Genomic DNA, 17321 nt, shown 5'->3' with positions numbered 1-17321 from the left:
GCGGGGTGCTGGGACCTGAAATGAGAATGGCACGGCTGGAGCTCCTTTCCTGTGGACTGTGGAATGTGTGGATGAGGAATTTGACCTTTGTTTTATTCGCTGTGGATCCATCCAAGGGGCATTGCTGCCTGATAGTAATATGATCTGAGCTGAGTTTTGAGAGAATTCTGGAAGTGGTATAGTTACAGAATCAAACGTCAGCCAGCCAGCGGGTCTGGAACGCATTGTTCTCAGTACTGATTATCGATAAAAGTCAGGGAGCCTAAGTTTGTGAGCGTTGAAGATGAATCCTCTTATGAAAGCTCACTTTTCTCCACTTGGGTTCTGGTTTGCTCTTAGTGCCAGCGTTACAGTCAGTGCCTTCCTAAATCTAAGCGCAGCCATGGCTGTTTCATAAGAATGATGTAACGTTGTCCTATGAGGGATGAAGGTCATCTGTCACCTACTGTAGCAGGAGAAGCGCAGACAAAACTCCTTAGACAGCAGATTAAAGAAGGAAGAGGTTTATTCCGGGAGCGTCGGCGGACTTGCGACTTAAGAGCCAAGCTTCCCCAAAAAGAAATTCTTGGCCTTTTTAAGGGCTTACAACTTTAAGGGGTCCACGTGAAAGGGTCGTGATAAATCAAGCAAGCGTGGGAAACATGACTGGGGGCTACATGCATCAGCTAACAACAGAAAGTTTTGCAGTGCTTTTTCATACAATGTCTGGAATTTACAGGTAACACAAGTAGTTTAGGTCAGGGGTTGATGTTATTATTATTTTTTTTAACTCCTAGGGCCGGCTGGTGGTGCCAAGGTTGTCTGACTATCTTACTTTTGCTTCTTTCTAACTTTTTGCTTTCTCTCTTTCCTCCTGTCTCGTGAACTAGGCAAGGTGTGAAGGGAGGAGGGCAGCAGGAGTAGTAGTGGTCTCCTTTCTTATCCCCCCTCTTTGAGAATTTCACTAATTAGTGGGAGTTCTCACTTTTATTTTTACTTTCTGAGTCTCTTTGAGAGACAGAGTGATAGTGTTTTATGTAATACACTTACAATGAGGGTTTTAAATTCTCTTATAGCTGGAAACTATTTTCTAAATAAAGACCTAGGATCAAACCTGTGTTAAACCTGTACAGGCACATGTGCCAACTTTGTCATTTCCTAAGCAGGTTACTTCTTTTACTGGGTCTTAAAAGCTTTTTCCCTAGCGAGCAACACAGTATTTCTTAATAATAGAAGTTTTTAAGAGCCAGATGCTTGAACTTGGCGTCTACTTAGGGAAAGAGTTAAAGTTATCTTGAGGCATTAACTCTTTTGCTTCTCAAGGCCATTGGTCTCTCATATTAGCCTTTTTATGAACATAACATGAAGAAACGTCTAGGCTGCCGGCAATGTTTTCAGCCAGCTGAGCAAATAGGTTTTATTTATTTATTTTTTTTATTATCATTTTTTTTGCTAAAGGAGGAGGCTCTGGTAACTTCTGGTTTATATGTTTAAAGACTAATTTAAAGACTTGGAATTGTTGCTGGGCTGGACGGGTCTGGGTTTCCTGACTAGTATGTGTACAGTGGGGACACCTTATATAGGTGTTTCTTGTAGCATGGTTATGGGGGGTAACAACAACAAAACAATGTACAGCATATTTATATGCAGCAAGGACGAAAGAGGTCCTTACCTGGGAAAAAGGTTGAATGCAGTGACAGAACAATAGGAAAACAGTATTACAGGAAAACTATTAGTCTTAAGATTTTTAACTACAGTTACTTGCTCGATGAGTCCTCAAGCTTCGGCCGAGCACAGACTAGTCAGCTGCTGGTGTGTGACTAGAGCTAGGCTTGTTGTTTCCTCAAGCTTCAGCCGTGTGTAGACTAGTCAGCCTCCGGAGTGATCAGAGCAGGGCTGTCGTCCCAGCAGCAGCTTGGTCTCGTCTCAGGATCAGCCAGGTTGGATGATCTGCATCCTGCTGGCTGGTCTACTTGTCCTAACCTGCCAGTGTTAACTGACTGTGATGGATCTAAGACACAACACCTGCAACTTTAACAGCAGTGGGAGTGGACAAGATTACAGTATAGGGCCCATCCTATATGGGTCCTAGAAAAATTAGATTTTACTCTCTAACTTAAACAGAGTCACTAGATTTAAAGGGGTGTCAGGCTTATAGGCATTTTTATGTATCTAATTATAAACACTTTGAATGGCTATTTCTAAAGTCTGCATTTGCTTTCTTTCTTTTTTTTTTTTTTTTGAGACGGAGTCTCGCTGTGTTGCCCAGGCTGGAATGCAGTGGCCAGATCTCAGCTCACTGCAAGCTCCGCCTCCCGGGTTTACGCCATTCTCCTGCCTCAGCTTCCCGAGTAGCTGGGACTACAGGCGCCCGCCACCTCTCCCGGCTAGTTTTTTGTATTTTTTAGTAGAGATGGGGTTTCACCGGGTTAGCCAGGATGGTCTCGATCTCCTGACCTTGTGATCCACCCGTCTCGGCCTCCCAAAGTGCTGGGATTACAGGCTTGAGCCACCACGCCCGGCCTGCATTTGCTTTCTTAAGTTTAATTCCTTTAGTTCTTGGAGGTCACCTTTAATTTGACCTATGATTTGGGGGTGGCCGACCGAAAAAAATCTTATAGGGCAAATACCTAGTTTGTTTGGTGGGGGTGCATCTGACTCGGAGGAGGATCATAGGCAAAATCCTGATTTTATCTTAAATGAATTTCCTGGCAATATTTTTCCAGTAGCTGCTCGAGCATCCAGTTCGTATGTTCCACCTTTTCGTGAACTTTGCTTCCAATAGGCTGTGTGTAACTTCCATTTTATTTTTAACAGTCTTGTTAAATCTTGCACTATTTCTGGTACAAAGGCTGGCCTGTTGTCTGACTTTAAAGTTAGAAGCAGTCTAAACCTGGGGATAATGTCTTTTAACAGTACTTTAGTCACTTCTTGTACTTTTTCTGTCCTGGTGGGGAAAACTTTAACTTACCCTGATGTAGCAATAGCCTCCAGCACGGGGCAGTTCTGTGAAGTCTGTAAGCAAGTTTTCACAAGGAATGGCTCTTTCTCCTGTTTAAGTTTCTTAGAGGAGGGGTTCTTTTTCTTCCCTCCCTTTGTGACTCTATCTAGTGGCTTAGCCATCAGTGAGAAATTAGAATCCAGATGTGGCAGAATCCTGCTGCTTTTAACTTCTAATGTGACCAGGGCCTCCTGGGAACCTAATGAGAAGGTGCCTAGTCTGCCCTAGTCTTTACATTCTTTAGCTCCTGCCAGCCTGATCAGATCAGTATTTGGTTCCTCCAAGGTGCAGCAGTCCTTGGCTGATGGCCTCTTTGTCTTGCAGCCTTGGCTCTTTCCTTTATTGCCTTCTGAACAGTCACCCTTCTAGTGTCCCTTCTTTTTGCATCTCGCACATTATTTTCTCTCTAGCTTTGTCTGGCTCTTGAATCCTTGCCTAACGTCTACATCTGCGTCCACGTCCTCTCACATTGCTAATCTCTTTTTATAAGAGCTGTTGCTAACAGATTGGCTTTTTTTCTGAAGTCTTTTTCTTTTTCCTTCCTAAGTTCTCCTGCTCCTATGGCCAACTGGCAGGGCTGGGCAATGGCATGGGCACTGCTGTCTGTCTCCCTGTTTTCTTCTGATTCTCTTTTTTACACTTAGTTTTAGTCTTTTTGTTTTGCTCTTCTCTTGGCGCTGGTCTCTAGCCTCCTCTTTTTTTCTAGATAGCGCTGGGCTGGGGAGAGGGATTTAACCTTTGGCGTGCCTACCTGCCACGCTTGTTGCTTTTGCTCTTTCCTGTTTTGTTCCTTGGTCACAGTTAATATACACCTTGGTGGCCAGTTTTATAGACTGGGTGATATTCATGCCTGCAGCTTCTGCTTGATGTTACGCTGGGCTTTCTTTGCAAATGAAGTATTCACTATATGCTGATTTTTATTTTATTTTATTTTATTTTATTTTATTTTATTTTATTTTATTTTGAGACAGAGTCTCGCTCTGTTGCCCAGGCTGGAGTGCAGTGGCACAATCTCGGCTCACTGCAAGCTCTACCTCCCAGGTTCATGTCATTCTCCTGCCTCAGCCTCCCGAGTAGCTAGAACTACAGGCACCTGCCACCACGCCTGGCTAATTTTTGTGTGTTTTGTTAGTAGAAACGGGGTCTCACCGTGTTAGCCAGGATGGTCTCAATCTCCTGACCTTGTGATCTGCCTGCCTCGGCCTCCCAAAATGCTGGGATTATAGGCGTGAGCCACCAGCCTCAGGGTTAAATGGGTTGTAAAGCCAGAATGCTTTACAGAGTCTCTTATAAAACTGACTTAGGTTCTTGTCAGCTCCTTGAAGCGCTTCTGAAATCTTTTTTATATTAATTGCTTTTTTCTACCAACTCGTAGCCTCTGCAGAAGTGCCTCTTGGTACCGCTGCAAACGCTGAGGCTGAGTTGCATTCTCTGGGTCTTTTTCCCCCCTTTTCCTAGAGTTTAACAGGCCCTTTTTATATATATATAATTCTCCATGCACTTGGAGGGTGAAACAGGCATACCGAGAGTCAGTGTAAATGTTTAGTCTTACCTTCACTGAGTTCTAAGGCCCGAATTAAAGCAATGAACTCAGCTTAACGACAGTGTCCAGGGTTATCACCACGTATCCTGCACGTCTCTGTCCTTGTGGGCTGCTGAAGCTGTCTACCGATGCCCAGGGCTGGTCCCGGAGGTCAGGTCTGCCTGAGTCCAACACCTCTACACAGTCACGCTCGACGGGGCTCTAGCTGCCGGGAGCAAGGTGGTGGGTTCAGGGTGTTTCCAGTTTAGTAGATCAATGGTTGAAAAGGGCTGAGAGATGAAAGTCTGCCACCCCACCCCCCGATGTGGGCTTGGTCATTATAATAGACAGGTCCCTGCGTCTCCCTGAGAGGCATCTGCATAGCTCGAGCAAGACCAGATCTGAGAGGGTCCACTTGTCCACTTGACTATCTTGACTTCCTTACTTGGCCTCTCGAGACTCCGATCCTCCCCTTCTAGGTGAAACCTGGGGCGTATTAGCTCCTGCATCTCATTTCTTGGGGGGCTGTTGGCCTTGCTAAAGGAGGGTAAGCTGGGACATATGGAGAAAGAATTTCTGTTATCTCTGGTGGCTCCTGCAAAACTGGCTTCTCTTGCTGTTTCTAGGACTCCCTTGTTTAACTCTGTGTCTGCTGGCGAAGCTGCTCTTACTTTCACTTTTAGCTTTTTTGCAATAAGCTGTTAAACAGGGCTAAATTTATGCCGATTTTTGTCTATATTATATTTAACCACGAATCAATATAAAGGAATTGATCTAGGTACACTGGCTGTCCTCCAACCCCTGTCACCACCTTAAATACATGGCCAGTTGTTCCCTGTCTATAGTTCCTTCGGTGGGCCATCCAACACCAAAAGAGGACAATTCTAATTCACACAGAGTTCTTAACCTCTGGGGGGTTAACTTTGTAATCCTCTGCAAAACCTTTCTTAAGGTTCTGTAACATGCATTTTAATAGAGTAAGTTTTGGTGATTTAATGACTTTCCTTTTATTTTTCTTCTCGAAATTTTTTTTTAACACAGTTTCTAGCGGAGTGGGCTTACTTTGTGTTGGACCTATTTTTCTCTCGAGACAAAACAACATTCACACTACAAGAAGGAAAGGGTAAAAGGTTACTCACTCGTGTAATTCACACTAAATCAAAATCAAAACTAAAACCAAAGTGTCATTAAAGGCATTCGTCAAGCAATTTAAACCAAGTCAAAATCAGAACCAAAACCAAAGTGCCAATAAAGGCACGCCTGTTTATCAAACAATTCAAGTCAAGTCAGAAACAAAAACCGAAGTGCCGGTACAGGAATGCCGTGGGTGATCAGGCCATGCTTCCACTCAAATGGAGTGGGCAAGTTCCAGAGACCAGTCTTACCAAGTTTCAGATATCCAGACTTAGGAAAGTGCCAGTTCCTTCCCAGTGTTCAGCCACTGTGTTGATCCTTTGCCGGGGCCTGCCATGCACTGCTGTGACGAGGCGTTCCACTGGGGCAAATGCCTACCCGACAGCACTCTCAGGATCTGCATCGCTCAAACTGGCCAGAGTCCCCCACAGGGATGCTCTACAGGGCAGGCATAAGCTGCTTAAGGGGCTGCCTTGAACATCCGTTAATCACCTCGCTTCCCAGTCAGGGAACCAAGAATTATAGCAGGACGAGCAGCAGACAAAACTCCTCAGACACTGGATTAAAGAAGGAAGAGATTTATTCGGCCGGGAGCATTGGCAGACTTGTGGCTTAAGAGCCAAGCTCCCTGAAAAAGAAATTCTTGGCCTTTTTAAAGGCAACTTTAAGGGGTTCACGTGAAAGGGTTGTGATAAATCAAGCAAGCGTGGGAAACGTGACTGGGGGCTACATGCATCAGCTAACAGAACAGAGAGTTTTGCAATGCTTTTTCATACAGTGTCTGGAATTTACAGATAACACAAATAGTTTAGGTCAGGGTTTGATGTTATTCTTTTTTTAACTCCTAGGGCCGGGTGGTGGTGCCAAGGTTGTCTGGCTATTTATCTTACTTTTGTTTCTTTCTAACTTACTGCTTTCTCTCTTTCCTCCTGTCTTGTGAACTAGGCAAGGTGTGAGGGGAGGAGGGCAGCAAGAGTAGTAGAGGTCTCCTTCCTTACTACGTGTCCCCAGGAGGAACAAAGAAGGTTGGATACTGCCAATTTAGTCCAACATCATCAGCAGCTGGTCTGCAGAATCTCTAGCGAAATCCAAAAACCTCTAATATTCTTAATTATTTTTGTACATTAATCCCTCCATTGGGATTTTGCCATTCCCTAAAGGATCTCTGTCAGAGTCAGATGAGTGAAAAAATAATTCAAATCATGTGTTTTATTAGAGAGAAAAGCACAGACCAAATGTCGGTAGAATTAAGTAAAAGGCAAATGAGATATATCCTTGCAGACACACCTGCTCACCCTAGCCCATTCAGTGTTTGATCACATACAGTAATGGATTTTTATGCTGTCTTAGTTTTCCAGGGCAGTTTGGTGGCTTAAAACAACACTCATTTATTCTCTCATAGTTCTAAAGGCTCTGAGAATCCATTCGTCTCTCCTAGTTTGCGGTGGTTGCCAGCAATCATTGGCATTCCTTGACCTATGCCTCCAGCGCTTCAATCTCTGCCTCCGTGGTTACGTGGTGTTCTTGTTTCTCCGAATCTCTTTTCTTCTTCTAATAAGGGCAACGTTCATATTGGATTAGGGCCAACCCTAATCCAGTAGGACCTCATAGTGAATGATTGCTGAATAAAACAGTGACGGAGATGAGGGAGTGTGTCAGGAGAAGGGTGCAGACGGCAGTACTATCTCAACTGTTTCCCTGTGGGGAAGCAGGCCCTAGCCAGAGGCTGCTGGGTATAGGGAGCAGGGAGAAAGCTGTAGATACCCAGGCTTAGGCCAAGGACCCACTGCCTGGTGCTGGAAATGGTGTCTACATAGCACTGTCCTATAGGACTTTCTGTGATAATGGCAATGTTCTATGTCTGCACTGTCCAATAAAGTAGTTACTTTTGGCTACTGACCCGCACTTGAGTGCAGCTAGTGCAACTAGGCAACTGATTAAATTAGATTTATGGGAAATTGAATTTATTTAACTGATAGCCACATGAGGCTAGGGGCTACTGTTGAACAATACAGCACTAGAGACATTCACATGGGACCGCTAAAGCCTCTCCATTCTGAGTCGTCAGCGTGTAAGTGCTGGAAGCTGACTGGAACTCGAGAAGCAGCAGTGAAGGCTCCAGCTGGAAGGCCCTGGCTGCTCTGAGCGCCCTGTGTGGCAGCTCTGGTGTGCTGATCAGAATGACGGCTCCAGTCGCTTCACAGCAGCCCCCATTACCTTCCAGGGCCTCAGCCAGAACTCACCTGATGCCAAGACCTTAACAGCATAGAAACCCTTTAAATTGAATATGTTGAGTTTGTAATTAAAAAAAATTCAGGCCAGGCAGGGTGGCTCACACCTGTAATCCCAGCACTTTGGGAGGCCGAGGTGGGTGGATCACGAGGTCAGGAGATCAAGACTATCCTGGCTAACACGGTGAAATGCCGTCTGTACTAAAAATACAAAAAATTAGCCAGGCGTGGTGGTGGATGCCTGTCATCTCAGCTACTCGGGAGGCTGAGGCAGGAGAATGGCGTGAACCCAGGAGGCGGAACTTGCAGTGAGCCAAGATGGCACCACTGCACTCCAGTCTGGGCAACAGAGCAAGACTCCATCTCGAAAAACAAAAAATTTCATTGGCTTATGCTGGTAACATTTGCCGTAGGGACAGCCGTTTGTATGTGCATCTTTTACAAAACCACATTTATGTTCCACAACTCTTTCCCCACACCATTCTCAGCTGCCTACCACTTAATGTGGTATGACTAGGGGAAGTGAGGTGGCTGCTGGGTGGTGGTGACCATGGCTGAGCTGTGAGGGGTCATTCTTGGTGTTGAATCATCACAACCCATTCCCTTCCCAAGGACCTGGTGACTTCTTCCAGCCACTCTTTTGGGAATGTGGAACCAGCCAGGGAGGTGGTGGTGGGAAAGACAGAAGGGATAAAGGCAGACAAATGACCAGAGGGTGGGAGGCAACTTTAGTTTTAACCATGCGTGCAAATAACCACAATGGCCAATGACAGTCAATAGCACCAAGGTCTAAAACTGAGCAGGGAATGGGTGTGCCGAAGGGAGCAGAGTGGGACAGAAGTCAAGATAAATAAGAGAGGGGGTGGGTGGGGCCCTATGGCAGTTCTCCCATGGGTCGTTGTCCACTGAGTTACTGATGACACTCATCCTATCCCTGCTGTTCACACTAGGGGTCCATGTGCAGCTCCTGGCCGTTTCACCCAGAAATAGCTAACAAACATGTATAAAGAAAGGCAAATTCCCCTATTTTTTTCCCCAAAGTTGCTCCCTTCGTGCCAGTCCCAGTGGCTTCTCCATCCACCCAGGTCCCAGCAATACAACCGAGCATAGCATGACCCCTTCCTCTCTTCCTACCTCCCTACCACACTGACTCACAGAGAGGCCCGTGTTCCCTGTCAGATGCAGGTCAGCAGTGTCCTCAGGCCCAGGAGAGGAGCACAGGAGTGCTACAGGGTGAGCAGGCAAACACCAGAAGGTGGCCCCAAGGTGAAGCCATGGTCGAAGCTGAGAACTACAGTCTTACCTGCAGACGTCAATCTGGGAAACTAAATGGAGAGAGTGAAGAGTGCCACAGGCCAGCCCTGACAAGCCAGAGGGTAGAGGCAGACAAGTGTGAGAAGAGGAGGATGAAAAGGGAGAAGCAGAGAAGGGAGGGGAGCCTGAGGACCTGACCGAGGCCGGAAACCTGTGCTTTGTTTTCTCCATGTCATTTTGTGATGATGCCCTAACTTAAATAAAACCAATAACATAAAGTCACTCAGCTCCCTCTCCAGCCTCCGACTCCACCAATATGGCCTTATCTCAGGCCCTTGTCTCTTACCTGTACTGGCCACCAGATGCCCTGAGCTCTTCCCCTTTAGCCTGCCTTCCAGTGTCTACCTAGAAATGGCTTCCCTCTCCCTCTCACTCCTGCAGTGGACCCAAATCGTTTCCCAGTGGGAAGATATTTTTATTTTTTGAGATCGAGTTTCACTCTTGTCTCCCAGGCTGGAGTGCAATGGTGCTATCTTGGCTCACTACAACCTCCACCTCCTGGGTTCAAGCGATTCTGCTGCCTCAGCCTCCCAAGTAGCTGGGATTACAGGCACCCGCCACCATGCCCAGCTAATTTTTGTATTTTTAGTAGAGATAGGGTTTCACCATGTTGGCCAGGCTGGTCTTAAACTCCTGACCTCAAGTGATCTGCCCACCTTGGCCTCCCAAAGTGCTAGGATTACAGGTGTGCGCCACCACGCCCAGCCGGAAGATGTTTTTCTAATGTTAGTATCACACGTGAACCCAATTTATTAGTAGTTGTAATTTTGGCAGAAATTGTGACCTACAGGAGGTGTGAGTTCTGCAATAAATGGTTATTTTATTACTCTCAACAGTATCTCCAAACATTTGAAAAACAGTGGCGTGTATTTTTATTAGACCATGATGTCTTTGTCTTCAGGCAATCCTAGTTGCTCCTGAGGATTCAGGGACCTTTGCAACAACACAACAGAGCCCTGGCTGGGAAGGCTGGTCTGGATTAAGGATCACTTCTGACTGCTTAGCAGGGTACCTGCCAGGCCTGAAATGATCGTTCAGTCCCTTCCTCCTGCTTTTGCAATCGGATGCTCCCACTGATACCCATAATTATAATTATAGTTCTGTTTTAAATAAGAGTAATAACTGAAGAAAAATGTTGCCATGGAATCAAGGTGAAGGTATTTCAGAGTAGAACAGAAGTAGACAATTTCCAAACATGAGCTGAGTATCCCCACCCAGATGTCCTGCCAACATCTTAAACTTGACACACATTTAAAATTGTACTTATCTTTCTCCTCCCCATAACTGAGCTGCGCTGCCCATCTTTTAGTTCCCTGTAAATGCAAACCTTTGGATTTATTTTTCCTTGTTGTGCTTTTTTCACTTTTTTTGTGTGTTTTGTTTTGTTTTGTTTTAAACACAGAGTTTCACTATGTTGCCCAGGCTAGACTCAAACTCCTGGGCTCAAGTGATTCTCCCGCCTCAGCCTCACAAGTAGTTGGGACTGCAGATGAGAGAGCCATGGCGCACAACGCCTGGCTTTTCCTTGTTCTTAAATGGCGAGTTACTAAGTCTAGTTGATTCTGTCTTTGTAAATTTCATAGGAGGTGTGTGTGTGTCTTAGTTTGGATCTCCCCAAACAGACGTTGAGACAAGGATTTGGCTGCAGGTAATTGAATATGGAGCTGATCTCAGAGTGCATGAGTGAGGAAGTGGAAAGTGTGAGACAAAGAAAAACAAGTAAAGGGTGGGTGATTGAGCTGGTTACTGCTCTGGTCAACGAGGGCCCACTTCCACTAGTGGCTCTCTGAGGAACTCTGTAGAACCACGGTTCTCAAACTTCAGCAAGCCCTTGGGCATGCCGGATCTTGCTATGTTGCCCAGGCTGGTCTCAAACTCCTGGCCTCAAGCGATCCTCCCGCTTCGGCCTCCAAAAGCGCTGGGATTACAGGTGTGAGCCATCACGTAGTGCCTGTTGATTAATTTGAAAATGCCGTGCCCCAGACTGGGGGTCCTGATCCAGTAGCCTTGGAGTGGGCCCCAGGAAGGGCCGGGGTGTGAACTGCATCTCAGAACTACGGCGCTCCGAGAGGGCAGCGACTCGCCAGAGTCGGTCAGCCAGGGGTTGCCTAAAGGCGGAGAAACCAAGAGTGCCCGGAGCGCCTAGGCGAAGCTTCCTGGTTCCCGGCCCTGCCCGGGTGGCAGCGGCGTCCACGTTTCCCGGGCGACGAAGGTGGCGCGGCACGATGACGTCAGGGCGCCCGCGTCCCCGGTCCCGCCCATGGGACGGACGGAGGCCGAGAGGCACTGCGGGACAGCAGTGGGGCCAGGCTGGAGACAGCAGCGCTGCGCGGGCAGCTAGTCCTCATCTTGCCGGGTTGGTCGCGGCCCGACAGGCATCCCCTGAGCGCCTATTGCGTGAGTTGGACCGTGCAAAGCAGCGGGGACTGGCGAGCCCGAAGGTAGAGGCTGCGTTAGCCCCCGGGGCGCGGTCGCGGCGGGTCGGGAGAGGGGGCACCGCACATGCCAGGCCCTGGGGCGTGGGAGCTGTGCGGATTGGCGGGTGGCGGGGCCAGGGTTACACAGAGCAGGGGCCGGGAGTGCAGGTGGCCCACATGCTGGGCGTTCGGAGGGCTTTGCACATTGAACTGGGCAGCTGTTCAGGAAAGGGAGAGTGATCCGCACCACAGGGAGAAGAGTGGTGGAGGCTGTTGCCAGAATAGTGATCTTGAAGCCCCCACTTCCATGCCAGAAGCTGCTCGGAGCCTCTCATATGAATGACAGCAGCCTAGATGGTAGACCCTGGGCACTAGGCAGGCGTCACTGTATTTGGAATGCAGCAGCCCAGACAGTAGACCCTGGGCACTAGCCAGACCTCACCGTATTTGGAATGTAGCAGCCCACACAGTAGACCCTGTCTAGACGCTGGGCACTATCCAGGCATAGTTATTGGTGGGTCTTTGCTCCCAGAGCTCCCAAGGTGGTGGCGGGCGGCTCCCAAGGTGGCGGCAAGCCTCTTGCTCTCTGACTTGGGGCTCTTGGCCTCAGGGATTCCAAGCAATGGAACCTTGGGCCATGCAGTGAGTGTTACAACTTTATGAGAAGCTGTGCGTCACGGAAGAGAACCATGGAACCCAGTGACTAGTGTTCAGCTCGATTAGGAGGAACCCAGGCACTTAGTCACGCAGGAACAGTGGCGAGCCTCTAGCCTGGGAGCGGTAATGGGTGCCTCGCTGGATCAGAGCGCAGCGGACACCCTGCTGGATCCCGAGGGGTGGAAGTCAGCGGCGGGTCTGCAACAGCCGCCATCAGCAGTGGTGGGTGGCAAGCGAAAGCTCAGTTCAAGCCCGAACAAACACGGACCAGAAGACTGTGCAGTTGCAAGATTTAATAGAGTGAAAACAGAGCTCCCTGTACAATGGGAGAGGACCCAAAGGGGGTTGCCTGATTCGTCCTGAATGCCTGGGTTTATATCCTGATCGTTGTCCCTCCCCCTGTGCTCTCAGATGATAGATGATCAGATTATTTCTTTACCTCCTGTTGTTAGCGTCACTGGTATTTTAGTGAGCTCTCTTTACTACCTGATTGATTGGGTGTGAGCTGAGTTACAAGCCCCATGTTTAAAGGTGAGTGTGGTCACCTTCCCCAGCTAGGCTTAGGAATTCTTAGTTGGCCTAGGAAATCAGCTAGTCTTGTCTCTTAGTGCCCCTCTCAACAGGAAAACCCAAGTGCTGTTAGGGAGGTTGGGTGACGACCACTCTAACTGCTTCCTGTTGAATAGAGGCGTAGTAGGGGTTGTGCCGTTGAGATATCCTCAGGAGGGGTGCCTTCGATGTCATCAACATCGGAGCGTGGGCTAGCAGGCCGGTCCGTGGGTCCGTTGTAGATCTTAGGCATGGACTGCATTTGGGGCTCCATTTGAAGAACCATTTGTAGTTTTACAGCTTTGATTTCTGAAAGAGACAAATTTAACAAGGAGGTTAAAGATACAGGGATTGAAATGTATGGCCTGAAGTGCAGGGGCATATAGGTGTGGGCGGTGAAAGTGGGGTTTCCTTTAGAAAAACTCCTGTATGATGGGGCATCAGTATTTCTGGGAAGCCACATTCTCCATAGAAACTCTTGGTAAGGGGAGCTGGTAGTACAGTGGCATGGCCCTGAATGGTGAAGTATACCTGGCGCTCTGTGAGGGTGATGGCATGGGCTAGCGATTGCCCCGGGTACCCTCAGTCCTGCTGCTGGATCATCTGGTTAGTGGCTTCTGACTGAGAGGACCTTCGTCCCCTGGGGCAATGGGTCTTCCAGTGATTTCCTTGACATAAGGGGCATGGATGAGGGGGCGGCTTATTTCTATTCAGACAGTCTTTCTTAAAGTGTCCTTGTAGACCGCACTGCAAGCAAGCCCTATTAGGCATTCAATTTGCCCAGCCTTTCCCCTTTCCAGAGCCTCCAAAGTCTCCTCCCCTAATTTCTACCCAGCTTACCTCCCCCACTGCGATACAATCTCCAAGCCTTGGTTCCTTGGTCAGGGCCTCAACTGATGACCCAGTACTTTAACAACAGGAACTATGTCTACGACAACACAATAGATCAGGATGAAAGCAGTTGAGTAAATTAAAGCGAGGTGCATATTCCTATAGTAGCAAATGGGGGCAAACGTCCGCTAGCCTGAGGGCCCATTTGTCCAGTTCCGCCTGCTCCTCCTGATCTCTTGTAAAAAAAAAAAACCGAGGTTGCCAAGTTCAATAGGGTTTGCCTGCTCCTCGTGATCTCTATTTAAAAAAAAACTGAGGTTGCCAAGTTCAATAGGGTTTGTAAGTTTTACTCTGGCCTAAGATGGAGTTTTGAAGTTTTTTTCCTGATGTCTGCATTACACTGTTTAACTGACAACAAGGTGGTATTGGAGTGTTACAGGGTCACGGAGAAGACCTTCAATTATCAATTATAGGTTTTTAATTTACCCTGGCTTTTAAAGGAATGGGGTGCACTGTTTTTTTCTTAACTACTTGTATATCTCTCTCTTCCTTTCTCTCTTTTACTTTTCGTCTCTCTCTTTCTCTCTCTGACTTTCTGCCCTTCTCTTTTCCCCCTCTGTCTCTTTCTCTCTCTTCTCTCTCCCTCTCTTTTTCTCTCTTGGTAGATGGATTTTGGGAACACAGCGGAAGTACATTCGCTCGTTGCCCCATTTGCCACTATAGGAACATGTGCCTCCCTTTTATTTTATTTTTTTTTAAATTTAAGTTCTAGGGTACGTGTGCACAACGTGCAGGTTTGTTACATAGGTATACATGTGCCATGTTGGTGTGCTGCACCCATTAACTCGTCATTTACATTAGGTATATCTCCTAATGCTATCCCTCCCCCCTCCCCGTGCCTCCCTTTAATTTACTCAATTCGCTTTCATCCTGATCTGTTGTGTTGTTGTAGACATAGTTCCAGTTGTTAAAGTACTGGGTCATCAGTTCTAAGGCCCTGGCCAAGGAGCTAAGGCTTAGAGATTGTATTGCAGTGGGGGAGGTAAGCTGGGTAGAAACTGGGGGAGGAGAGCATCTTACACAACGGGAGAGCAATCCTCCTAGCCATTTACAAACTTGGGGCCCTGGCAACAGTGGTAGGTCCCACATAACTGCCCACGTCGAGAGCTGTATACCTAAATTGGGAGGGACGCCAGGGACAAGACTGTCTGGGTTCATACCCTAGGTGCCTAAGGACACAGCGTAGAGCTTCCTTAGATCCCTTTGGAGATACAACTTGCTTTAATACTTGGGAGAGGAAGTGAAAGTCTGAAGCATTAGTACCTAGGAGAGATCAGAGGAAGTAGATTCAGAGGTAAGGAGAATTTTGGGGGCTACACTTTCAAGAAAGTCGTGGTTGGGACACAGGAGGTATGGGTCAGAGGAGAGATAGGGCGCGCGCATGGGCCACTGTTGAGTAGAGACTTCTGGCTGTGCCATGATCTGGACCTGCCAATGCCGGGAGTTTGGGGTGACAGCCTCTAGTCAGCCCATGGCTTCCCCAAGAAAATTGTGGAAGTGGAAGCTGGTTCCAGCAGACCAATGCTCAACCCAGAAGGGTTGGGGGTTGTTAGAAACCCTTTTCCCAGAAAGCCTCACACCTGAGTCTTAAGTCCGGCGGCCACGCTAATCGTTTTTAACCGGCCGGCCGGTGCCCAGTACTTTCCTCCAATTCTAAGGAAGGATAGGACAGAAGAGCAAGCCAGCCTCAGGCTCCAGCACCGCAGGCTGTTTCAGCTCAAAGGACTCAAAAGTTCCTCTTTCCTCTAGGCCTTAAAGAGTGAAGGTGGGGGGCCCACGCCCAGGACTCAGCCAGACCTGGGTTCACTAGCCATTCCCTTCAATACCTTCATCAGCCAAGCCACTTGGAAAAGGACCCAGTCTATCCAGAAAATTCCAGAACGGTTATTTGGTCAAGAGAGCTGAGTTTGAGAGGCCTGCTGTGTTAGCGGGAAGCCAGGTGTCTATATGTCAAGGGGAAATCAGGGCAGAAGCCTGTGCCAGAGGTCCTGTGTCCAGGTGGGCCGGCGGCAGTGGGTGGGGATGTGAGGCACCATCGTGTGTGGCCAGAGTGGACTAGCTGGCACTGGCTGGATTCCAGAGGGAATGCTTCCTGACCCTGGGTTTAGTGAGCCTTGGGGATGGGTCTGGATGTCCAGCGTGCTCCCGAGAGGGCACAGTGCTCTCAGGCAAGGCCGTGCAACAGAAAGCAAGGCCTCCGACGAACCCTCTGCGCTGTGTGCCTGGTGATCCCCCAGCTGTGCCTGGCTGTCTTCTGTGTCCTTGGCATCTGTGTTCAGGAGTGGATGAGGGAATTCTTCTTGCCTTTTCTTTTGGGAAAATGATGCTAGCCATTCACAGGGTGATTCTCTTTTGCTGTCCTTTTGGATTTCGAGTTTACTTTTCTCCAACTTGTAAGGTGTTGCCGGCTCTCCTGTTGGTGGGGGTGATTTGAACCCACAGATGGGAGCGCATGGATTCAGGCTGCATGTTTTGTGCAGGCTCTCGTCAGACGATGGCACCCACTGTAGAAGGAGGTGACGCAGCTCTGCTCCCAGAATTCCCCAGGGGACCCCTGGACGCCTACCGGGCAAGAGCATCCTTCAGCTGGAAGGAGCTGGCGCTGTTCACGGAAGGGGAGGACATGCTCCGCTTTAAGGTGAGGTGTGCGGTTGCGTGCAGCTTGTCTTTTTTCCCGGTGGGGTCTTAATTCATTAGCACAATGGAATTTCTGGCTCTTACAGCTCCCCCTCTGCTGGGTGAGGCTCATCCCAGGCAGCGCAGCCGCTCTCCTTTCTGCACCCCAGGATAGGCCTCAGGGAACCGATGAGGAGTCTGGAAATGAACATGGATTGTTGATGTTTCTTAAGCCTGCAGCCCTCTAGTCTGTTGGGAATGATAGTTGTATCTCTGTCTGGGTGTCTCTTAAGTCAGACGGCATCCCATGAAGCCTGTGACCTGGAGGTAAACTATATAAGGACACATGGAGAGTTCATCTTTTACTCCAAATAAACCTTCCCCATCTCCTGCATTTCCAGAAAACCATCTTCTCAGCTCTCGAGAACGACCCTCTTTTCGCCCGTTCCCCTGGAGCCGATCTGTCCTTGGACAAGTATCGTGAGCTGAACTTCCTTCGATGCAAGCGGATCTTCGAGTATGACTTCCTCAGTGTCGAAGACATGTTCAAGAGCCCTCTGAAGGTCCCCGCCTTGATTCAGTGCCTGGGGATGTATGACTCTTCTCTGGCTGCCAAGTACCTCCTCCATACCTTGGTGAGCGTGCGGCCTAGGGGAGAAGGACACGGCTTTCACCTGCTGTGCTGAGCCTTGAGGGATGCCTGTCCCAGGGCCAACCGGGAGGCAGAGAAGCTCCAGTGTTTCCAGCTATATTTGCAAATTTTTTAAATTATCTTTTTTAATGTTTTTTTAAAAATTTCAGTCCCCCTTTTCATTCTTTTATTTTCAAGCCCATCCACCATCATGTATTTGCAAATTTACACACATAAGTCCTTGAATAAAATACAATGTGGTGAAGCTTCAAGTCCCATCAGAAGAGGAGCTGGTGGGACTTTTTTTTTTTTTGTTTTTTTTTTTGTTGTTTGTTTGCCTCATACAAAAAAAAGAGACAAATGATAAAAAAAAAAAAAA

At 48.1% G+C, this 17321-nt stretch overlaps 1 protein-coding gene across 5 annotated transcripts in view; it reads left to right on the top strand.

Moving 5' to 3' along the window:
* The window catches only part of ACOX3 (acyl-CoA oxidase 3, pristanoyl), a 76193-nt gene continuing 58872 nt past the window's right edge, over positions 1–17321 (top strand). For 4 of the 5 annotated variants that reach the window (XM_050792112.1, XM_050792110.1, XM_050792111.1 and 1 more), the window contains exons 1-3: positions 11450–11622; positions 16176–16333; positions 16713–16946. In XM_050792112.1, coding sequence (XP_050648069.1) covers positions 16190–16333; positions 16713–16946 — 378 coding nt within the window. In that variant the 5' untranslated portion in view covers positions 11450–11622; positions 16176–16189. Of the gene's footprint in view, positions 719–11449; positions 11623–16175; positions 16334–16712; positions 16947–17321 lie in introns of those variants that run through there. The other variant, XM_050792113.1, reaches the window with a different exon arrangement.

Source organism: Macaca thibetana, chromosome 5 (genome assembly GCF_024542745.1).
Source record: "Macaca thibetana thibetana isolate TM-01 chromosome 5, ASM2454274v1, whole genome shotgun sequence".
In the NCBI taxonomy this organism is placed as follows: Eukaryota; Metazoa; Chordata; class Mammalia; order Primates; family Cercopithecidae; genus Macaca; species Macaca thibetana.
This window is presented reverse-complemented; position numbering and strand designations above follow the sequence as displayed.